At 40.0% G+C, this 16632-nt stretch overlaps 1 protein-coding gene across 2 annotated transcripts in view; it reads left to right on the top strand.

The window, feature by feature from the left end:
* Positions 1-8418: 8418 nt before the first annotated feature.
* Positions 8419-16632, top strand: part of SLC43A3 (solute carrier family 43 member 3) — a 28603-nt gene continuing 20389 nt past the window's right edge. Inside the window, exons 1-2 of one of the 2 annotated variants that reach the window (XM_074276882.1) lie at positions 8419-8576; positions 15072-15516. In XM_074276882.1, the coding sequence (XP_074132983.1) occupies positions 15333-15516 (184 nt within the window). In that variant the 5' untranslated portion in view covers positions 8419-8576; positions 15072-15332. Of the gene's footprint in view, positions 8577-13711; positions 13924-15071; positions 15517-16632 lie in introns of those variants that run through there. The other variant, XM_074276881.1, reaches the window with a different exon arrangement.

Raw genomic sequence — 16632 nt, 5'->3', positions numbered from 1 at the left:
GACTAGGGAGAATGTCACAGAGGGATGTACTTGATTGAAAAGGCCACAAGGGTAGATGGATGTTCCAGAGCAAAGAAGAGAAAACGGAGTGAAATTCCAAGATGAAATAACATGGTTTTGAAGTCCAGTGTCCCTCCACAAACTGAAGCCTTAAGTAGGAATCCAACAATTGAGAGAAAATGGCGGCCTCATAGAGGGAAACTACAATTAAACAAATGATTAAAGAAACAAGAGTGAAAAGACATGCTGTCTTCTAATTTGTACAGCTAAGAAACTTTTACAAAGTATATATAAGGGCACAGAGATATTGTCAGCAATGAACCACTAACTTGCTGTTTAAAATAAAGGCAAAGGTTATGAGTGTCAATTGATTTTTAACCTTTCTCTCTCTCTAGCTATAAGATAACTAACTATCAGTTATCACACACAGTCAAAGATTTGGGGAACTGGTTAAAATCCTGTAATTATGACTGATTATAGAAATTATCTTGAAGATATAGGATATTTTGAAGGATTTAAACCATAACTCTAAAAGGCTACGATGAGTCTATGATCAAGAAGACAGTCTGATGAAATTGGAGGGAATTAAGGGCAAATGAACTTGTACCTAATAATAGGCAAGTTAATGGGAGGTAGAGGTTTGTCCCTGCATTGGAGGAAGTTGCTGTGTTGCATTCACAAAGCACCTCAGGGAATATAGGGAAAGGAACTCACATTATCTACCTTTTCTGTTCTGCAGGTTTACTGTCCTGGATTGTTCATCCCCTGAGGGAAATAGCTGGATTGATTCATAACCAACATTTAATGGCAGTTTGAGAGGTTGTAGTTTGAGAACCAGAAAGCAAGAATATTTGCTTTGTACCTATGTACAGAATGCTTCATGGCAAGATAATTTCCAGATGGAGTATTTGGGATTGGGACAGATGTAGAAGTCAGGACTACTTATATCCTTCATTGGTCTTGAAGGGATTTCCCCTCCTCCCTTCTATTCTTTGGCTACTTCCTGCCCTTTCAAGACAGAATGGTGCCAGAAGACTCCAGACACACACAATACATTCTTCAGCCAATGTCCTTTTATATTTTGATGATGTTACCTGATTAATCCTGGCTCATCTAGGAGATTTAGAGGAAAATGAGTGATTGAAATTTGAGGTTGAATAGAAGATGAACCTGATTAGATTCTAGGAAATTTAATGTGACAGTGAAGTAGCATAGTTCTATGTTCTAAAATAAGTTTTTTTTAAATATTATTTTATTTTTCTAAATGCAAGCAAAGATCATTTTTAGCATCACCTTTGCAAAACCTCGTGTTACAAATTTTTCTCCCTCCCCAAGATAGCAAGCAATCTAATACAGGTTAAAATGTGCAGTTCTTTTAAACAGTTCCATGTTTGTCATGCTGCTCCAGAAAAAAAAAATCAGATCAAAAGGGAAAAAAAACAAGAGAAAGAAAAAAAAAAAACCCAAGCAAACCAATGGCAGCAACAACAAAAAAGTGAAAATAATATGCTTTGATCCACATTTAGTGTCCATAGTTTTCTCTCTGAATGTGAATGGCTCTTTCCTTCACAAGCCTATTGGAATTGCTATGAGTCACCTCATTGTTGAAAAGAACCAAGTTCATCACAGTTGATGATCGCATAATCTTGTTGCTGTATACAACATTCTCTTGATTCTCACTTCACTTAGCATCAGTTCATGCAAGTCTTCTAAAGTAACTTCTAACCCTAACATTCTATATTATAATGTTCTTTCCAGATCTGACGTTCTATCTTCTATAATCTCAGACCCCGTCCAAAGCTAAAATTCTGTATTATAAAGTCCATTTCAGAAAGGAAGAAAGCAAATATTTATTAAGTGTTTGCTTTATGTTGGGCACTATATGTTGTACTAGGTGGAAAAATTAAAAAAAAAAAAAAAAAAAGAAATAGAGTCCCTGCTTTCAAGGAATTTACATCATAGTAAGGGAAGACAATCCACAAAAGGGATCTAAAAGATGGTGTTGGGGTTGGGGGTAAAATTACTCATTGAGAACTATACATTTCACTCCTCATTTCCCCACCCACTGGGATTTTAAGTGTGGAAGTCAACAATAGGAAAGTTTTGTTTTTAGGTCTATTCTAGATTGACATTCTGTGTTCTTAGGTGCCTGCTAATTCTTCTCTCTCTCTCTCTCTCTCTCTCTCTCTCTCTCTCTCTCTCTCTCTCTCTCTCTCTCTCTCTCTCTGTGTGTGTGTGTGTGTGTGTGTGTGTGCGCGTGCATGCACGCTTCAAGATCCTGTCTAGTTGTGACATTCTATATTCTATTTTCTAGCTCTGATATTCTAGATAGGTGGTAGATAAATGCTTACACAGGTAGATAAATGGATGGATAGACAGACATAAGCATTTATTAAGCTCTTACTGTTTGCTAGGCATTGTACTAAATGCTATGGATACAAATACAAAAACAGACAATATCCACTCTTAAAGAGTTTACATTGTAATGCAAGAGTAAACACATAATTGGGAGCTGGAGAGTGGGAATAGAGCATCTTGGTGTGGAGATAGATGCATACTGGAAAGGAACATGTAGCTTTGGTTCTAAGATAATTCAGTCACCTAGAAACTAGATTCCTTAATCCTATCTCACTCTCGAAACCCCACCTCTGTTAAGTACAACTAATTAATCTTTCTATAGAGTTCAGCAGACACTAACCAAGTTTTCTATAGAGCTGAACTGAAGCTAAGGACCACTACTTAACTTTAACTGAATTAATGTTAAGTAGCACCACTTAAGCTTTCCATAGATTTGAATTACCACCAGTCAAACTTTCTATAACTTTACTGAAACTTATTCAAGCCCCAAAACTTCTCTATTGTTTCAAAAGCCCCCAGGACCTAACTCTGATCATATAACTAAGTACTCTGGCTGTACCAACTCCTAGAACTCTAATCTCATCTGAGAGTCCACTGAGGGACAGAGATCTCTCAGTGATTTAAAATAAACTTTTACTTTTTTATTTTAGAAAATTGAGTAAACATTTTACTAAACCCACGCCTTGTCTCACACATCATAAGCCTGGATCCCCAACAATTCCAGGGACAATGTACAGATTTTTGGAAGGGATATTGGCAGAAGTGAAGGACATGGCTTGGATCTGGTGGCAAGAAGTCTTTCTTCTACCACGTGTGATATCCCATACTTTATTCCCCTTGTGTGTTCTCTCCCTGCTGCAGCATTCTCCATCCATGTCCTTCCAGCACTGACATTATATGGATTCCCAAACTAATCCTAGGCTAAGGAGGAGAGTGGAAGATTGTTTCTCATCATACTTGAGTGAGAAGTGAGCAGCAAAGTCTGGAAGCCCATTTGGTTAGATTCCATTAGCCCAAAGGGTAAAAGCTGCCAGACTTCCACTTCCTCAAGTCGCTTAGATGGGAGAGAAGAGACAAGGAAGCCTGGCTGCCTTCATTCCTTAGTTCAGTAACTCCTTTGAATGTGGCCAGCATTCTCTGCCAACTACAGGGAGAGGAGGAATTTAGTTGAATAGTATTGGTCTATGTTAGCTGCTCAAATAAGAAGTCAGTAAACTATGAGTTTGGCTCAGAGACTATTGATATTTCCTGTTTTGTCCCAGTGAACAGATTTTTAAGAAAACATATAGTGTTAGCAAAGACTGCAGGATCTGTAAAGATTGCTGGGGAAAACGAAGTCCAGTCATTTTGTTATGTCAAAGAATTATAAGTGCCAGCGAGTTGAAGTGTGCCAAGTAAAACGCGGCGAATTCTTGACTTGTTGCTAATCATTGGATCATAGATTTAAAATTGGAAATGGGAGACCACCTAGTCTAATCTTTCACTTTTGCAGAAGAGGAAACTGAGGTTCAGAGGACAAGTGATTTATTCATAGTCATACAGCTACCAAATGGCAGAGTCAGAATTTGAATTCATGGCTTCTGGTTCCAAATCCACTAACATTTTACATATTACAGGAAAGAAGGCAAGTCATGGGAAAGGATCCCAACTAAAATGGTTGTGGAGAGCTTCTGGCTGTTTCTTGAGCTCTAGTACATAGCAGCATCTGAAGGCGTTACAATTTGAGTACCTGGAGCTCTTCCCTCCTTAATATTTTTAAGGGACTCTCAGGTCATCTCCTCATGTTTCTGAATGAACAGCTAGCAGGCATCTGTCTGGGTACCTACCTACACCCTGTATGATACTTACTGGTCCCAGAAAAAAAAATAAAAAACTTTTCTCCTACCTTGTGAAGTGGTTCAATGTCAACAAAATCTCTTGGGCAATGCTCCTTGTGTTTGATGGTGGTAGGTGATCCCAGCATTTTTATGATAGGATGGAGAGATAATTAATTGATTTCTTGCCATTTGTCTTCATCAAAAAAATGAGAATATGAATCATAATAACATTAATAATCAACAAGCATTTATTATTAATATACTCCAGGAATTACAGTAGTAATTAACTGGAACAGAAAGATAAAAATGAAACTGCCTATGTCTTCAAGGAACTTACATTCTATCAAAGGAGATCACCTTTCATAAATAAGTGTTATTAAGTGGTCAAAGGATATGAACAGAATTTTCAGATGATGAAATTGAAACTATTTCCACTCATATGAAAATGTTCCAAATCACTATTGATCAGAGAAATGCAAATTAAGACAACTCTGAGATATCACTACACACCTGTCAGATTGGCTAAGATGACAGGAACAAATAACGATGAATGTTGGAGGAGATGCAGGAAAACTGGGACACTGATGCATTGTTGGTGGAGTTGTGAAAGAATCCAACCATTGTGGAGAGCAATCTGGAAGTATGCCCAAAAAGTTATCAAAATGTGCATACCCTTTGACCCAGCCATACTACTACTGGGCCTATATCCCAAGGAAATACTATAGAAGGGAAAGGGACCTGTATGTGCCAAAATGTTTGTAGCAGCCCTTTTCATAGTGGCTAGAAGCTGGAAGATGAATGGATGCCCATCAATTGGAGAATGGTTGGGTAAATTATGGTATATGAAGGTTATGGAATATTATTGCTCTGTAAGAAATGACCAACCAAACCTTAGAGAGGAGTGAATATTTAGGAGGAGAATGTGGACAACCTTGTCATATGCTACAAAAATTGGGAAGGATGAGAATTGAGAAAAGCTAACAGATTTGTCCATTTGGCTCATTGGTAATTTTGAAGAGAGCAGTTTCAGCTAAGGACTGAAGCCAGTTTGCAAAGGAGTGAGAAGTGAGTGAAAGGAAAGATAAATCAAGCTACATTGATTTTGTAGTGCCTGTTGTCGATCAGGAACTCTGTATATGGCTTTCTTAAGGAGTTTAAGACATAGAAGGAAGGGTTGAAGAAATGGCAAAGTCTAGAGAGAATTTCTCTTTCAAGCTAGGAGAAATTAGGACATGTTTGTAGGCATCCAATTAGGAACCAGTAGATAGAGAGGGATGTGTGTGTGTGTGTGTGTGTGTGTGTGTGTGTGTGTGTGTGTGTGTGTGTGAAAGAGAGAGAGAGAGAGAGAGAGAGAGAGAGAGAGAGAGAGAGAGAGAGAGAGAGACAGAGACAGAGACAGAGAGAGAGAGACAGAGAGACAGAGAGACAGAGACAGAGAGAGAGACAGAGAGACAGAGACAGAGAGACAGAGAGACAGAGAGACAGAGAGAGAGAGAGAGAGAGAGAGAGAGAGAGAGACAGAGACAGAGAGAGAGAGACAGAGAGACAGAGACAGAGAGAGAGACAGAGAGACAGAGAGAGAGAGACAGAGAGACAGAGAGACAGAGAGAGAGAGACAGAGAGACAGAGACAGAGAGACAGAGAGAGAGAGACAGAGAGACAGAGAGACAGAGAGACAGAGAGAGAGAGAGAGAGAGGGACAGAGACAGAGAGACAGAGAGAGACAGAGAGACAGAGAGAGAGACAGAGAGAGAGAGAGAGAGAGAGAGAGAGAGAGAGAGAGAGAGAGAGAGAGACAGAGACAGAGAGAGAGAGACAGAGAGAGAGACAGAGAGAGACAGAGAGACAGAGAGAGAGACAGAGAGAGAGAGAGAGAGAGAGAGAGAGAGAGAGAGAGAGAGAGAGAGACAGAGACAGAGACAGAGAGAGAGAAAGAGACAGAGAGAGAGAGAGAGAGAGAGAGAGAGAGAGAGAGAGAGAGAGAGAGAGAGAGAGAGAGGAAGTCAGTCACAAATACAGAGAAACAGAGATGGAAGAGATTATGGAAATGGAAGGTAAATTATCTTTTTCTGAAGAAGACTTGCTGGAGCAAGTGTATTGCAGAGGAGTTGAAGACAAGGGCTTTTGAGATGTAGAGAAGGGGAGAAATAACTCATCTTAACAAATCCCAAACTGCAATTGACTGAACTCTGTTCATAGCAATGTCTGAGGTGAGCTCAGATTATTCTGTTCTTCACTATTTCTCAAAGTCTGTCCAAGCTGATATTGTTTCCATGACAATATCTGTCCATTTCTTTTGCTGTCCCTTTTTCTTTTTCCTTTAATCTTTCTCAACCCAGTCTTTTCCAATGAGTCCTGTCTTTTCCATGTGGCCAAAGTATTTAAATATTTGACCTTCAATATTTGACCTCCCAGTGAGTAGCTTGAATTAATTTTTTTGTACCCATTGATTTGATCTCCTTGCTATCCAAGGGACTCTCCAAAGTCTTCTCTAGTATCAGAATTGTAAGTGTTGTTTCTACATGCTTAGCTTAAGTCCAGCTCTTCCAGCCTTGCTGTGGGGCTACAGGTGAGAGTAGAGAGTAGATAATTTTGTAGTAGACTCAGTCTGCTTTTTTTTTTTTTTGTTTTGTTTTTTTTTGTTTTTTTATTTCCTGAGGTCCATTCAGCAACAAACAAGAGAAGTGCAGGCTTGACAGTTGGAGCACTGCAGGGTTCAGGTTTGGTGAGCTATTCAAGCAATAAGAGGAGAGGGACAAAAGATTTGGAATTAATTGTAACAAGCACAAGATAATAAATGAATGAATTAAACCTTTATTAAGGACTTATTTTTCGAAAAGCACTGTGCTAAGTGCTGAGATATAAATAGGAAAGTTGGATAGTCCCTCCCTCTCCCCCATCTCATTCTAAAGGGAGAGATAACACATGAGTCAAATAGAAATTTCCCATAGTCCTTAGGATGCAACAGCATAGCAGATAGGATTGCCTGTTCTTTAATAGCATTTCTTTAGCAAAATTTCTCTGGCAAATGTGACAAAACAATAACAATAAAAATATTTATTTGGGGACTTTGTTTATTTTTTTTTCCTTTTTGAAGTTCCACATAGTCTAATAGGACTACTCGTTTATAGCAAAGAATTAATATGCAATTCTTAATCATACTTTGTAGATTATTTGGGTGAAGTTACCCTTTTCTACACTTGGGATGGGTCTCCTCTCTCCCATCTCCCAAATGGTTCCAGGATTATTTCCCCAAATAACTTCTGTTGGATCAGCTTCTCATTTCTATCCAAGTAAGGGCAAAACCAGAAGGAATTGGGACAAGCCATAGTAAGAAAATGTTGAAGGTGAAATAGTTGAATTCAAATAATATTCAAATTACTTTTTTAAAAAGGTTAGCTTTACTATGACTTCTCTCTCCCTTAGCAGAGTAAACTGAGTTGATACATACACATATATATATATATATACACACACATACATATATTTTTATGTATACATGTTTATATATTTATATATCTATACACATACATATCCATAAAAATACACATGTATATATGTATGTATTATTTATTTACTTAGAAAAATCAATTCCTGGGGCAGCTAGGTGGCTCAGTGGATAGAGCACCAGCCCTGAATTCAGGAGGACCGGAGTTCAAATCTGGTCTCAGACACTTAATACTTCCTAGCTTTGTGACCCTGGGCAAGTCACTTAACTCCAGCCTGGAAAAAAAAAAAAAAATCATTTCCTGCCTGCTTCTCAATGTTCAAATACATCAAAAGTTCATGTTTACACAGTGTACTTCAAAGATCAGGAAACAGAAGAATCCATTTACTCTCTATCAGCCACAATTAATCAACCCATCAGCCTTCTTGAGATGACTTTCTTGACCACAGCCTCGAGTCATAATCTTGTGACAATAAGGAAACATGGGAGGAAATAGAAGAAATGAGTCAAAAACATTTCTGAATGACAATTCATCCAGTTAATGGAAGCAATAGCACTTTAGCATGGCTCCTTTAAGAGAATAAGGCATTGACCTTTTCTCTTAGAATATTGGCTAACGCTGGCCAATAGATGCCTTCAGCACTAGTACATTCAATGGCACCCCTTGTCTTTTCAGCTTCTGGCTGGAGTCACAGAGCTCTTTCATGTAGCCACTCCCCTCTTCTCCCTTCTTCCCTCCCTCTCTCCACCCCCACCCCCATCCAACAACAACAACAACAACTAAATTAATAACTTGCATTGAACTGAAGACTGACAGAAACTCTTGTTTCCGAGCAGTGTACTTGCTTGATTACTAGATTTACAGATTCCTGCCCCTTCTTGCTTATCTCTGGTTCCCACTATCTGAGGGAGCAGGCCCTGCAGTCAAGGAACAGTTTCTCCTTTGAAAAGAGGTAATCCAGCCAAGTGGGCCAAGGTCTAAAATGTTTTTTAAGATGATATTTATAACTTATCATTGAAATATTAACCATGATTTTTCTGGTCATCTAGGGAAGCTTCTCCTCCTCTCCTTCTCCTTCTCCTTCTTCTCCTCTCCTTCTCCTCCTTCTCCTTCTCCTCTTCTTCTCCTTCTCCCTCTCCTTCTCCTTCTTCTCCTTCTCCTTCTCCTCTCCTTCTCCTTCTCCTCTCCTTTTTCTCCTTCTCCTTCTCCTTCTCCTTCTCCTTCTCCTTCTCCTTCTCCTCTTCTTCTCCTTCTCCCTCTCCTTCTCCTTCTTCTCCTTCTCCTTCTTCTCCTTCTCCTTCTCCTCTCCTTCTCCTTCTTCTCCTTCTCCTTCTCCTCCTTCTCCTTCTCCTCTCCTTCTCCTTCTCCTTCTCCTTCTCCTCCTCCTTCTGCCCTGATTAGTCATCATACCTTTTAAATTTTCTAGAAGTTTACGCTGTTATATTTGTTCAGGGGGAGCAAGGGTAATTTCAAGGCAGGGTCTGTGAGATGTCATATGTGAATTTCTTTTAAAATATTATTATGAAGCACTCAAAATTTCACATTATGGCAAATTCTTCAGTCCAATGTTCAGCTTTTGCTGTGACTTCTATAAGATTTTCCCTACAATTATGCTCACAAAGAAAAAAGCAATTAGAACAAGAAGCTGGGAGGCTAAGCTCTTTTTCCACAATGGTAGTTGCAATAGAGCTCAGGTTGTTGCTTTACCATATTTTTCTCATCTGTAACCCATTGTTTTCCTTAATCTATTTGTTTTCCCCATAACCTCAGAACACTACTTGTTGGTAGCCTTTTATATTTTTCCATTACTTTGTTAGTTTCAATATCATCCAAAAATGAACTGAAGACTTAGACCCAACAAATGACTGTCTTTATCATTGTAGTAGTTATATTTATTTCTACACTTTGTGCTTTCTATTATTCTCTGACAGCAAATCAAAGATACACCCAATTTTTGAATCCATAAGATAGTCCAATTTTGCCTCCCTCCACCCTGTTCCCATATTTGACGTACTGGTCGGAGCAAATAGATTCAACCACAAGCTCATATTTATTTTTTCTCAGTAGGATCATAAGTGAAAACATCCCTGACACATTAATTGATGTTCCTACAGCAATAATCCCAGCACTGAGATTTGGTGGCTTCACTTTAAAACGTACATTTCTTTCAGAATGGCTGCTTCTGATTGGTGGTAAAACATTGGTGACCACTTCTTTGAATCTGGGCTCGTTCTGCAGCTCTGAGTTCAAGAGCTGGTCCACTTTCACCATATCGCTTGGATTCTTCATTTCCACGGATAAAATCCTATTATTTTCTGATATTGAACCAATCTCTGGTGGCAGGAACTTTTTTTTTCTGGGACTTCAGGGCTGTGACTGTAGAACCTAAAGTAACAGGTGCCAGATTTTGTCTACACAAGCTTGCTTCTGAGGATGATGATGCTGGAAGCATCATTATTGGCTTCAGGGTCCCTGGGCTGAGGGCAAGATGGTCAAGTTGGTGGTGATGATTTGACTTTCCTGGCACATGCTGCCTCTGATCTCTCCTTCAGGGTGCCTGGCTGTCTCAGCTAGGCTGGCTTGCCTGCCTTGCATGTGTGCTAATTAGTTGACAATTGGTAGGGGTGGCTGGGCTCTTCTCCAAAGGAGTTTTGTCCCTGGATGATGGACATGAGGACTAGACTGGTGGCCTAGAGTTTGCTGCTGCTCCCAGAGTCCCTGTGTATACATGCCTATTGATGGTAATTGGTCAGCAGTGTTACTGGTGGTAATAAAGAAGATGGTTCCCATCTTTGCAATGATCTCTCTCCCTCAATAATAGCTGCAAGGGCTGAGCTGGAAATAGGTGTGCGGCAGGTTATTCCCAGGGCTCTTGGGCTATCTTCAGCAGGGTCTGAGGAGAGCATGGTTGAGGCAATAGTGGTTCTACTTGTCTTGCATGTACCCCTTGGGTACCTTGCTGCTTATAACATTGATAATTAAATAATTGACATATAGGCAGCATTTTATAGTTTGCAAAATATTTGCAGTTTTCTGAATTTAGATTTATACAAGAAACCTGAGTTCGAGATAAATTAGCAATTAAGTCAAAGCCAAAATTATGATATGCTTATTATATCTCAACTACTATGATAAGCCCTGAGTTAAAAAAAAAAAGGACAAAAAGAACCCAGCCCTCCAAGGAGGTCACATTCTACTGGGGAAAACAACAATATAGCAACAATGTGTTAAGGGGGACTGAGGAATACTTCTCAAAGAATGTGGGATTTCTACTGAAATTTGGAGGAAGCTGGGGAGACTAGGAGGTGCAAATTACAATGGAGAACATTCCAGATATGGGAAACAGCTGGGAAAAAATGCCCACAAATGTCTCATTCAAGAAAAAAAGGAGGCAATTGTCATTAGATAGTAGAGTATGTGGTTAGAAATTAAATGTAAGAAGACTAGAAAGGTGGGGAAGAGGGTAAGTTCAGAAGGGTTTTGAATGCCAAATAAGAGATTTCAGTTTTGGTCCTGAAGGTGATAGGAAGCCACTGGAGTTTATTGAATAGGGGAATGACAGGGTCAGACTTGTGCTAGGAAGAACATTTTGACAGTTGAGAGTGGGGTGGATTGGAATGGGGAGAGACTCGAGGCAGGAAGACTCACCAGCATGTTCTTGCAGTAATTTAGGGGCAAGCCAGGAGAGGACTTGAAGCTGTAGGCAGTGGAGAGTCAGTGTCAGAGAAGAGAAGGAGGTGTATAAAAGAGATGTTATGAAGGTAGAATCCACAGGGGTTGGTCATTGATTGGATATGGCAGGTAAAAGACAGTGAGAAGTCTAGAATAAAACCCAATTCAAGAGTCTGGCTGACTTCATAGGGATTTGCCCTTGACAATGATAGGAGGAGGATTTGGAGACTAAGAATAAAAAAATCCAATTTTTGACATGTTGAGTTTAAAATGCCTATAGGACATTCAGTTTCAGATCTCCAATAGGCAGAGAGAGATGGGTATTTATCCCCAATTTGCATATGAGGAACCTGAAATTTAGACAGATTAAGGTACTTAGCCAAGGTCATCTAACTAGTTCAAACCATCTCTCACCTTAAGAGAATACACAAGAGAGCCCAACTCTAATGGAATCTGCACTACAAAGGCATACACTTAACTGATAACAATAATAGTTATCATATATGCAGTGATTTTAAATGCATTAATTTCATTTAATCCTTAAAATTATGCTGGGAGGATCATATAGAAATAATAAGGATAATATAGAAAAGAATATAAGAAAAATATAGAAAACTTCAAGTAAAATGATATATTTGGGCTTGTTCCACTTTGAAGTTCATTTCGTTCATCTTGGTTTCTGATGGATATCTAGATGATCATGTTCTAGACTGATATGAGAAGAGAAGGAAATAGGTAGTTAGATAAAGTGGATAAATAAATTATCTGGGTAGATGGATTGATGTGTGGATGGGTGTGTCTGCCTAGAAGCAACTAGGCGGCATAGTGAATTGAGAGCTGAGCTTGGGGTCAGGAAGACCTGAGTTCAAAAGAAGTCTCAGATACTTAGAAGCTGTGTAGGCAAGTCATTTAACCTCAGTTTTGCTCAGATAGAATGGGGATAATAACAGCGCTTTTTCCCAGGGTTATCTTGAGGATAAAATAAGGTAATATTTGTACAGCACTTAGCACAGTTCCTGGCATGTAGAGGGTTTCCTGGCATGTAGAGGGTTCTTAATAAATTCTTGTTTTCTTCTTCCTTAAGGGATAGCTCTGTGGCAGCTGGGAACACAAATATGATTTAGAAAGACTGTCAATGAGTTTACATTTTGGTGGGTGCTGAAAGGGTTTTGATAGGATGCAGGAAGTAAAATGAGAGAGAGAGAGAGAGAGAGAGAGAGAGAGAGAGAGAGAGAGAGAGAGAGAGAGAGAGAGAGAGAGAGAGAGAAGGGGTGGTAAGATGAGGTAAAGGTCACTTATTAGAACAAAGCTTCCGGGGGGCAGAGGGCAAAGTCAGGATATGGGGGGAGAGGAGGAGGATGTTCAGATTGCAGGAAACATGGGTGTGTAGATAGCTGGGAAATGGTATGAAGGCCTGGTTCTGGGCAAGATGAGACAGGCCAGTATGCTAGGTGAAGAGAGAGCTTTGAATAATGAATGAAAACAAATGAAAGAAAGCTTTTGAATACATAGAAAAAGCAATTATTCTACACTCATTCTAGGCCAAGCATTGTACTAATTTCTGGGGATGTGTGAACAACAAAAACCAAAAGCCAGTGTCTGCCTTCAAAGTGTCTCCATATTAAGGGGAGAGTGGAGGGGCACTTTGGTCTGGAAAGTTAGAGTGGTGCTAAGTGAGGTCACAGAGTAGATTGAAATATACCATGCTGGAACTTTGTTCAATTGGTTTAATCATGTCCAACTCTTCATGACCCCATTTGGGGTTTTCTTGGCAGAATGGTTTGCTTTTTTTTTTTTTTTCCTTCCAGCTCATTTGACAGATAAGTCAACTGAGGCAAACAGGGTTAAGTGACTTGCCCAGGGTCACACAGCTAGTAAGAATCTGAAGTTAGATTTGAACTCAGGAAGATGAATTTTCCTGACTTCAGGACCAGAGCTCTATCCATTGTACCACCTGACTGCCCCTGACCCAAGAATAATAGGAGAGTAAATTAGATTGTGATTCATGGTTCCAGAAATGGAGATGGAAAGAAAAGATCATAATGTGGAACATGTTTGGTGAAGCTTAGGAAAAAAATCACCAGGGAGCTGAAAGTGAAGTAAGACTGGAGCTTTCCTGAAAAATAACAGTTGCCAAATAGGAAATTGGGCTCCCTGGGGAGCAGACTCCAGGGCAAAAGTTTTCTCTAAGCATTGACAGCAAAGTCATTTGGTGATGTTGAAGCTGGGAAGAAGGTTTTGGAAGAGGAGGGGATGAAGATAAAGTCTTAGGCTGGGGAGCCAGACTTGGAAAGTGACATGCTGCTTTTCTGAAGGGACAGAGTGTGTATCCCTTGTCTCTCTGTTTGTGTATTCCTCCTGTGCATTTGCATGCACACGCGCCGCATAATAAGGTGAGGTGTGGACGAGATCCCTCTTCTGGGAGAGGGAAGGTAGATGTGCTGAGCTGAGTTCCTAAGCCCCTAGTTGGAGTGGATTTTTTTCAGACTGGGAACTAACGCATTTGCAAAAAAAAGGAGGGGCTGAGGGGATCGGAGTTCCTAGGCGGGAATCTGAAAAGCACGCTGAAGAAAGGCTGAGAGGGAGGGAAAGCATTGATATCTGCCTTCAGCTCTTCGGAGACAGAGGTAGGTTGGGGTGGAAAAGCTGGAAATCCTATCTCTGGGACTAAACATGTTTCTTTTATTTTTATTTTCCAGAGAGAGGGGCAAGGAAGGGAAAAGGGAGAACGGATTCTTGGAAACGGAAAGGGAAAAGAGATTCTTGGAAATGTGGGCTAGACCTTTAGAACTAAAATGTGAGAGCTGAAAATAATGTCCCTACTGAGGGGACCCCTAGACCACCAAAATGCTTGATCTGAGGGACGCCTAAGGACCCAGTTTGGCAGAGTTGAGAAGGGATTTTAGGGCAGGGAATATCCAGATTAAAAAGTCGTGTCATCTGATCAGAACAGGAAACTGAAACTCAGAAAAAGTTCTTTTTTGTTTGTGCTGGGGAAAATCGCAGTTTCTAGGTCTTCCCTCTGCTGGTCAGAGGGAATGTGTGTGAATGTGAAGAAAATGGATGGAGGACTTTGTAAATGAGTTTTCTGAAAGAAATGGACATGCTTCTTGAACAAAACATGCATTCGAACAAAGCGTTATTACTCAGGGAGCCATTATACTGGGTAAAGGACAATGTAGACCCCAACCGAGGTCCCTGAGTTTATTTTTTAAATGTCAATAACCTTACTTTAGTATATATATATATATTTTTGCAATCCTGTTTTATTGTATGCATTTTAAAACATGATTTTTAAGACTTTGCATTTCAAATTTTTCTTTTTAAAATTTTTTATTTATTAATTTTATAATTATAATTTTTTTTGGACAGTACATATGCATGGGTAATTGTTTTAAAACATTATTGAGAGAAAGGTTCCATGGGCTTCACCAGATTGCCAAAAGAGTAGATGGCACACACACACACACACACACACACGCACACACACACACACACACACAAATAAAATAAAATAAAACTTCTGGTTTAGGAGGAGGAAAATGTGGAGCTGAGAAAAGCAAATGGTTAAGTAGGGTGGTTGAAAGTAAATGAGAGAGAAGGAAGTAGACAGCATCTGGTAACCTATACTTCCTTCCTCGCAGCTGTTTCAACAGCTGCTGGTTCTGGTAGCTGCTAGGAGGAGACTCATTCCAGGTAATGAATTAGTTGTTGTTTTCCTTTATTTAGTTTTTCACTGCTCGCTCAGTTTCCTCTTGCTCTCCTCTGTTTCTAGCCCAGTTCAGCCTTGCCTTTCAGAGTGTAGATGCATTCCAGACACTCAAGGATCTTGCCCTTCTAGGCAGGTTAGTGCCTAAGGCTAAAGGAGTCCAAATAAGAAGGAAGTTCTGCCTCAAGGAAGGAGCAGAAGCAGAGACATCTCCTTTGGGACTTGGGAGCCAGCTCCAGAAATCAGTTAGCAAAGAGAAAGCTCCTAGTGAGGGACAACGTGGGTGTCGGACTGTGACTGAGCTAACTTAGTCTCAGTTTTGGATCCATGGCCCAATCTCAGTTTCCACGTCGACTCGCCACTTTTCTGACGGGACTACTGGAATGTGTTGCCTTCTCTGGGCTGATCTTTGGCTGGACCTCGCTGGTGTTCGTTCTCAAAAGTGATCACTACTTTGAGGATCTTTGTGAGCAGCCCCTCAATCTGACAAGCAATTCCACTGGGCTTACAGGTAGGAACAGCTGCTGGTATGGGGGGGTGAGGTGAGTTGGGGAGGGGAGGGTCATATGATCAGGGGGAATGTCTCAGAGGAGTGATATATATATTTTTAAATTTTTGGCTTTTTTTTTTTTCTTTTAAGGCTGGGGTTAAGTGACTTGCCCAGGGTCACACAGCTAGGAAGTGTTAAGTGTCTGAGATCAGATTTGAACTCAGGTCCTCCTGACTTCAGGACTAGTGCTCTATCTAGCTGCCCCAGGAGTGATGTTTTTATGGAGAAAGATTTCATTTCAGGGGATTGGAATCTTAAATGCGTAGTGTAGAGCAAGTGTCTTCCACTTGCTATTCCTTTTTGCCAGAGAAATTGTGTTCCAAGGGTATAGAAGTATATAAAACAGGTATACTATCACCTATTCAAACATTTACTGATAATAAATCATAATTTCATGACCCTCACAGACAGTTATGAGATGCCATATAGGGTATACACAGTTTAAGAAGTTGGGGTGTACAGGGTGGGAAGGAGTGGGACCATCTCCCCATTGCCCAGTTTGATAGGTCCAAGATTCCCCAAGAAGAAAGAAAAGCAGTGCTTTACAGAGTAGGGTTCCCTTGAAGTGAGGGACTGTTTTGTTTTTGTATGTACAGGATTTGGAACAAATATATTTAGTAAATGCCTGTTAATGAATTGATTCAAATACCAGCTGTGGTGGAGAATTTTCCTTAGAAATATGTCATGAACTCCACTTGGCTCTTGACCACAGCTTTGTGATTTTGAACAAATCATTTGACCTCTCTGAAGAGAGGTCTCTATTGCATGAGGAAAAATAACACTTCCCCCTCTCTACTCATGGGAAGTTCTTATGAAGACACTTTCGAGAAATGTGAAGTACAAATGACACAGGAATTGATATTGCTAAAGCTTCCTATTTCCTGAACTTCTTTCCAGTCTAGTTTTAAAGTGACATTAGGATTCCAGTTCTGGGATGCTTTCATCCATTTTTGTTGGGGAATTGGGTCTGTGTCAGGACCTGTGGGGAACAATGGATTTAAAGGCAATCTTTTTTTCCCCCCCCTAAATGCAAGGATAATTTTTTCTTGAGTTTTGTGTTTTTTTTTTCCCATGTAA

This window comes from Sminthopsis crassicaudata, chromosome 6, assembly GCF_048593235.1.
Source record: "Sminthopsis crassicaudata isolate SCR6 chromosome 6, ASM4859323v1, whole genome shotgun sequence".
NCBI lineage: Eukaryota > Metazoa > Chordata > Mammalia > Dasyuromorphia > Dasyuridae > Sminthopsis > Sminthopsis crassicaudata.
Note: the sequence above shows the minus strand (reverse complement) of the source record. Positions and strands in the feature narration are given on the sequence as shown.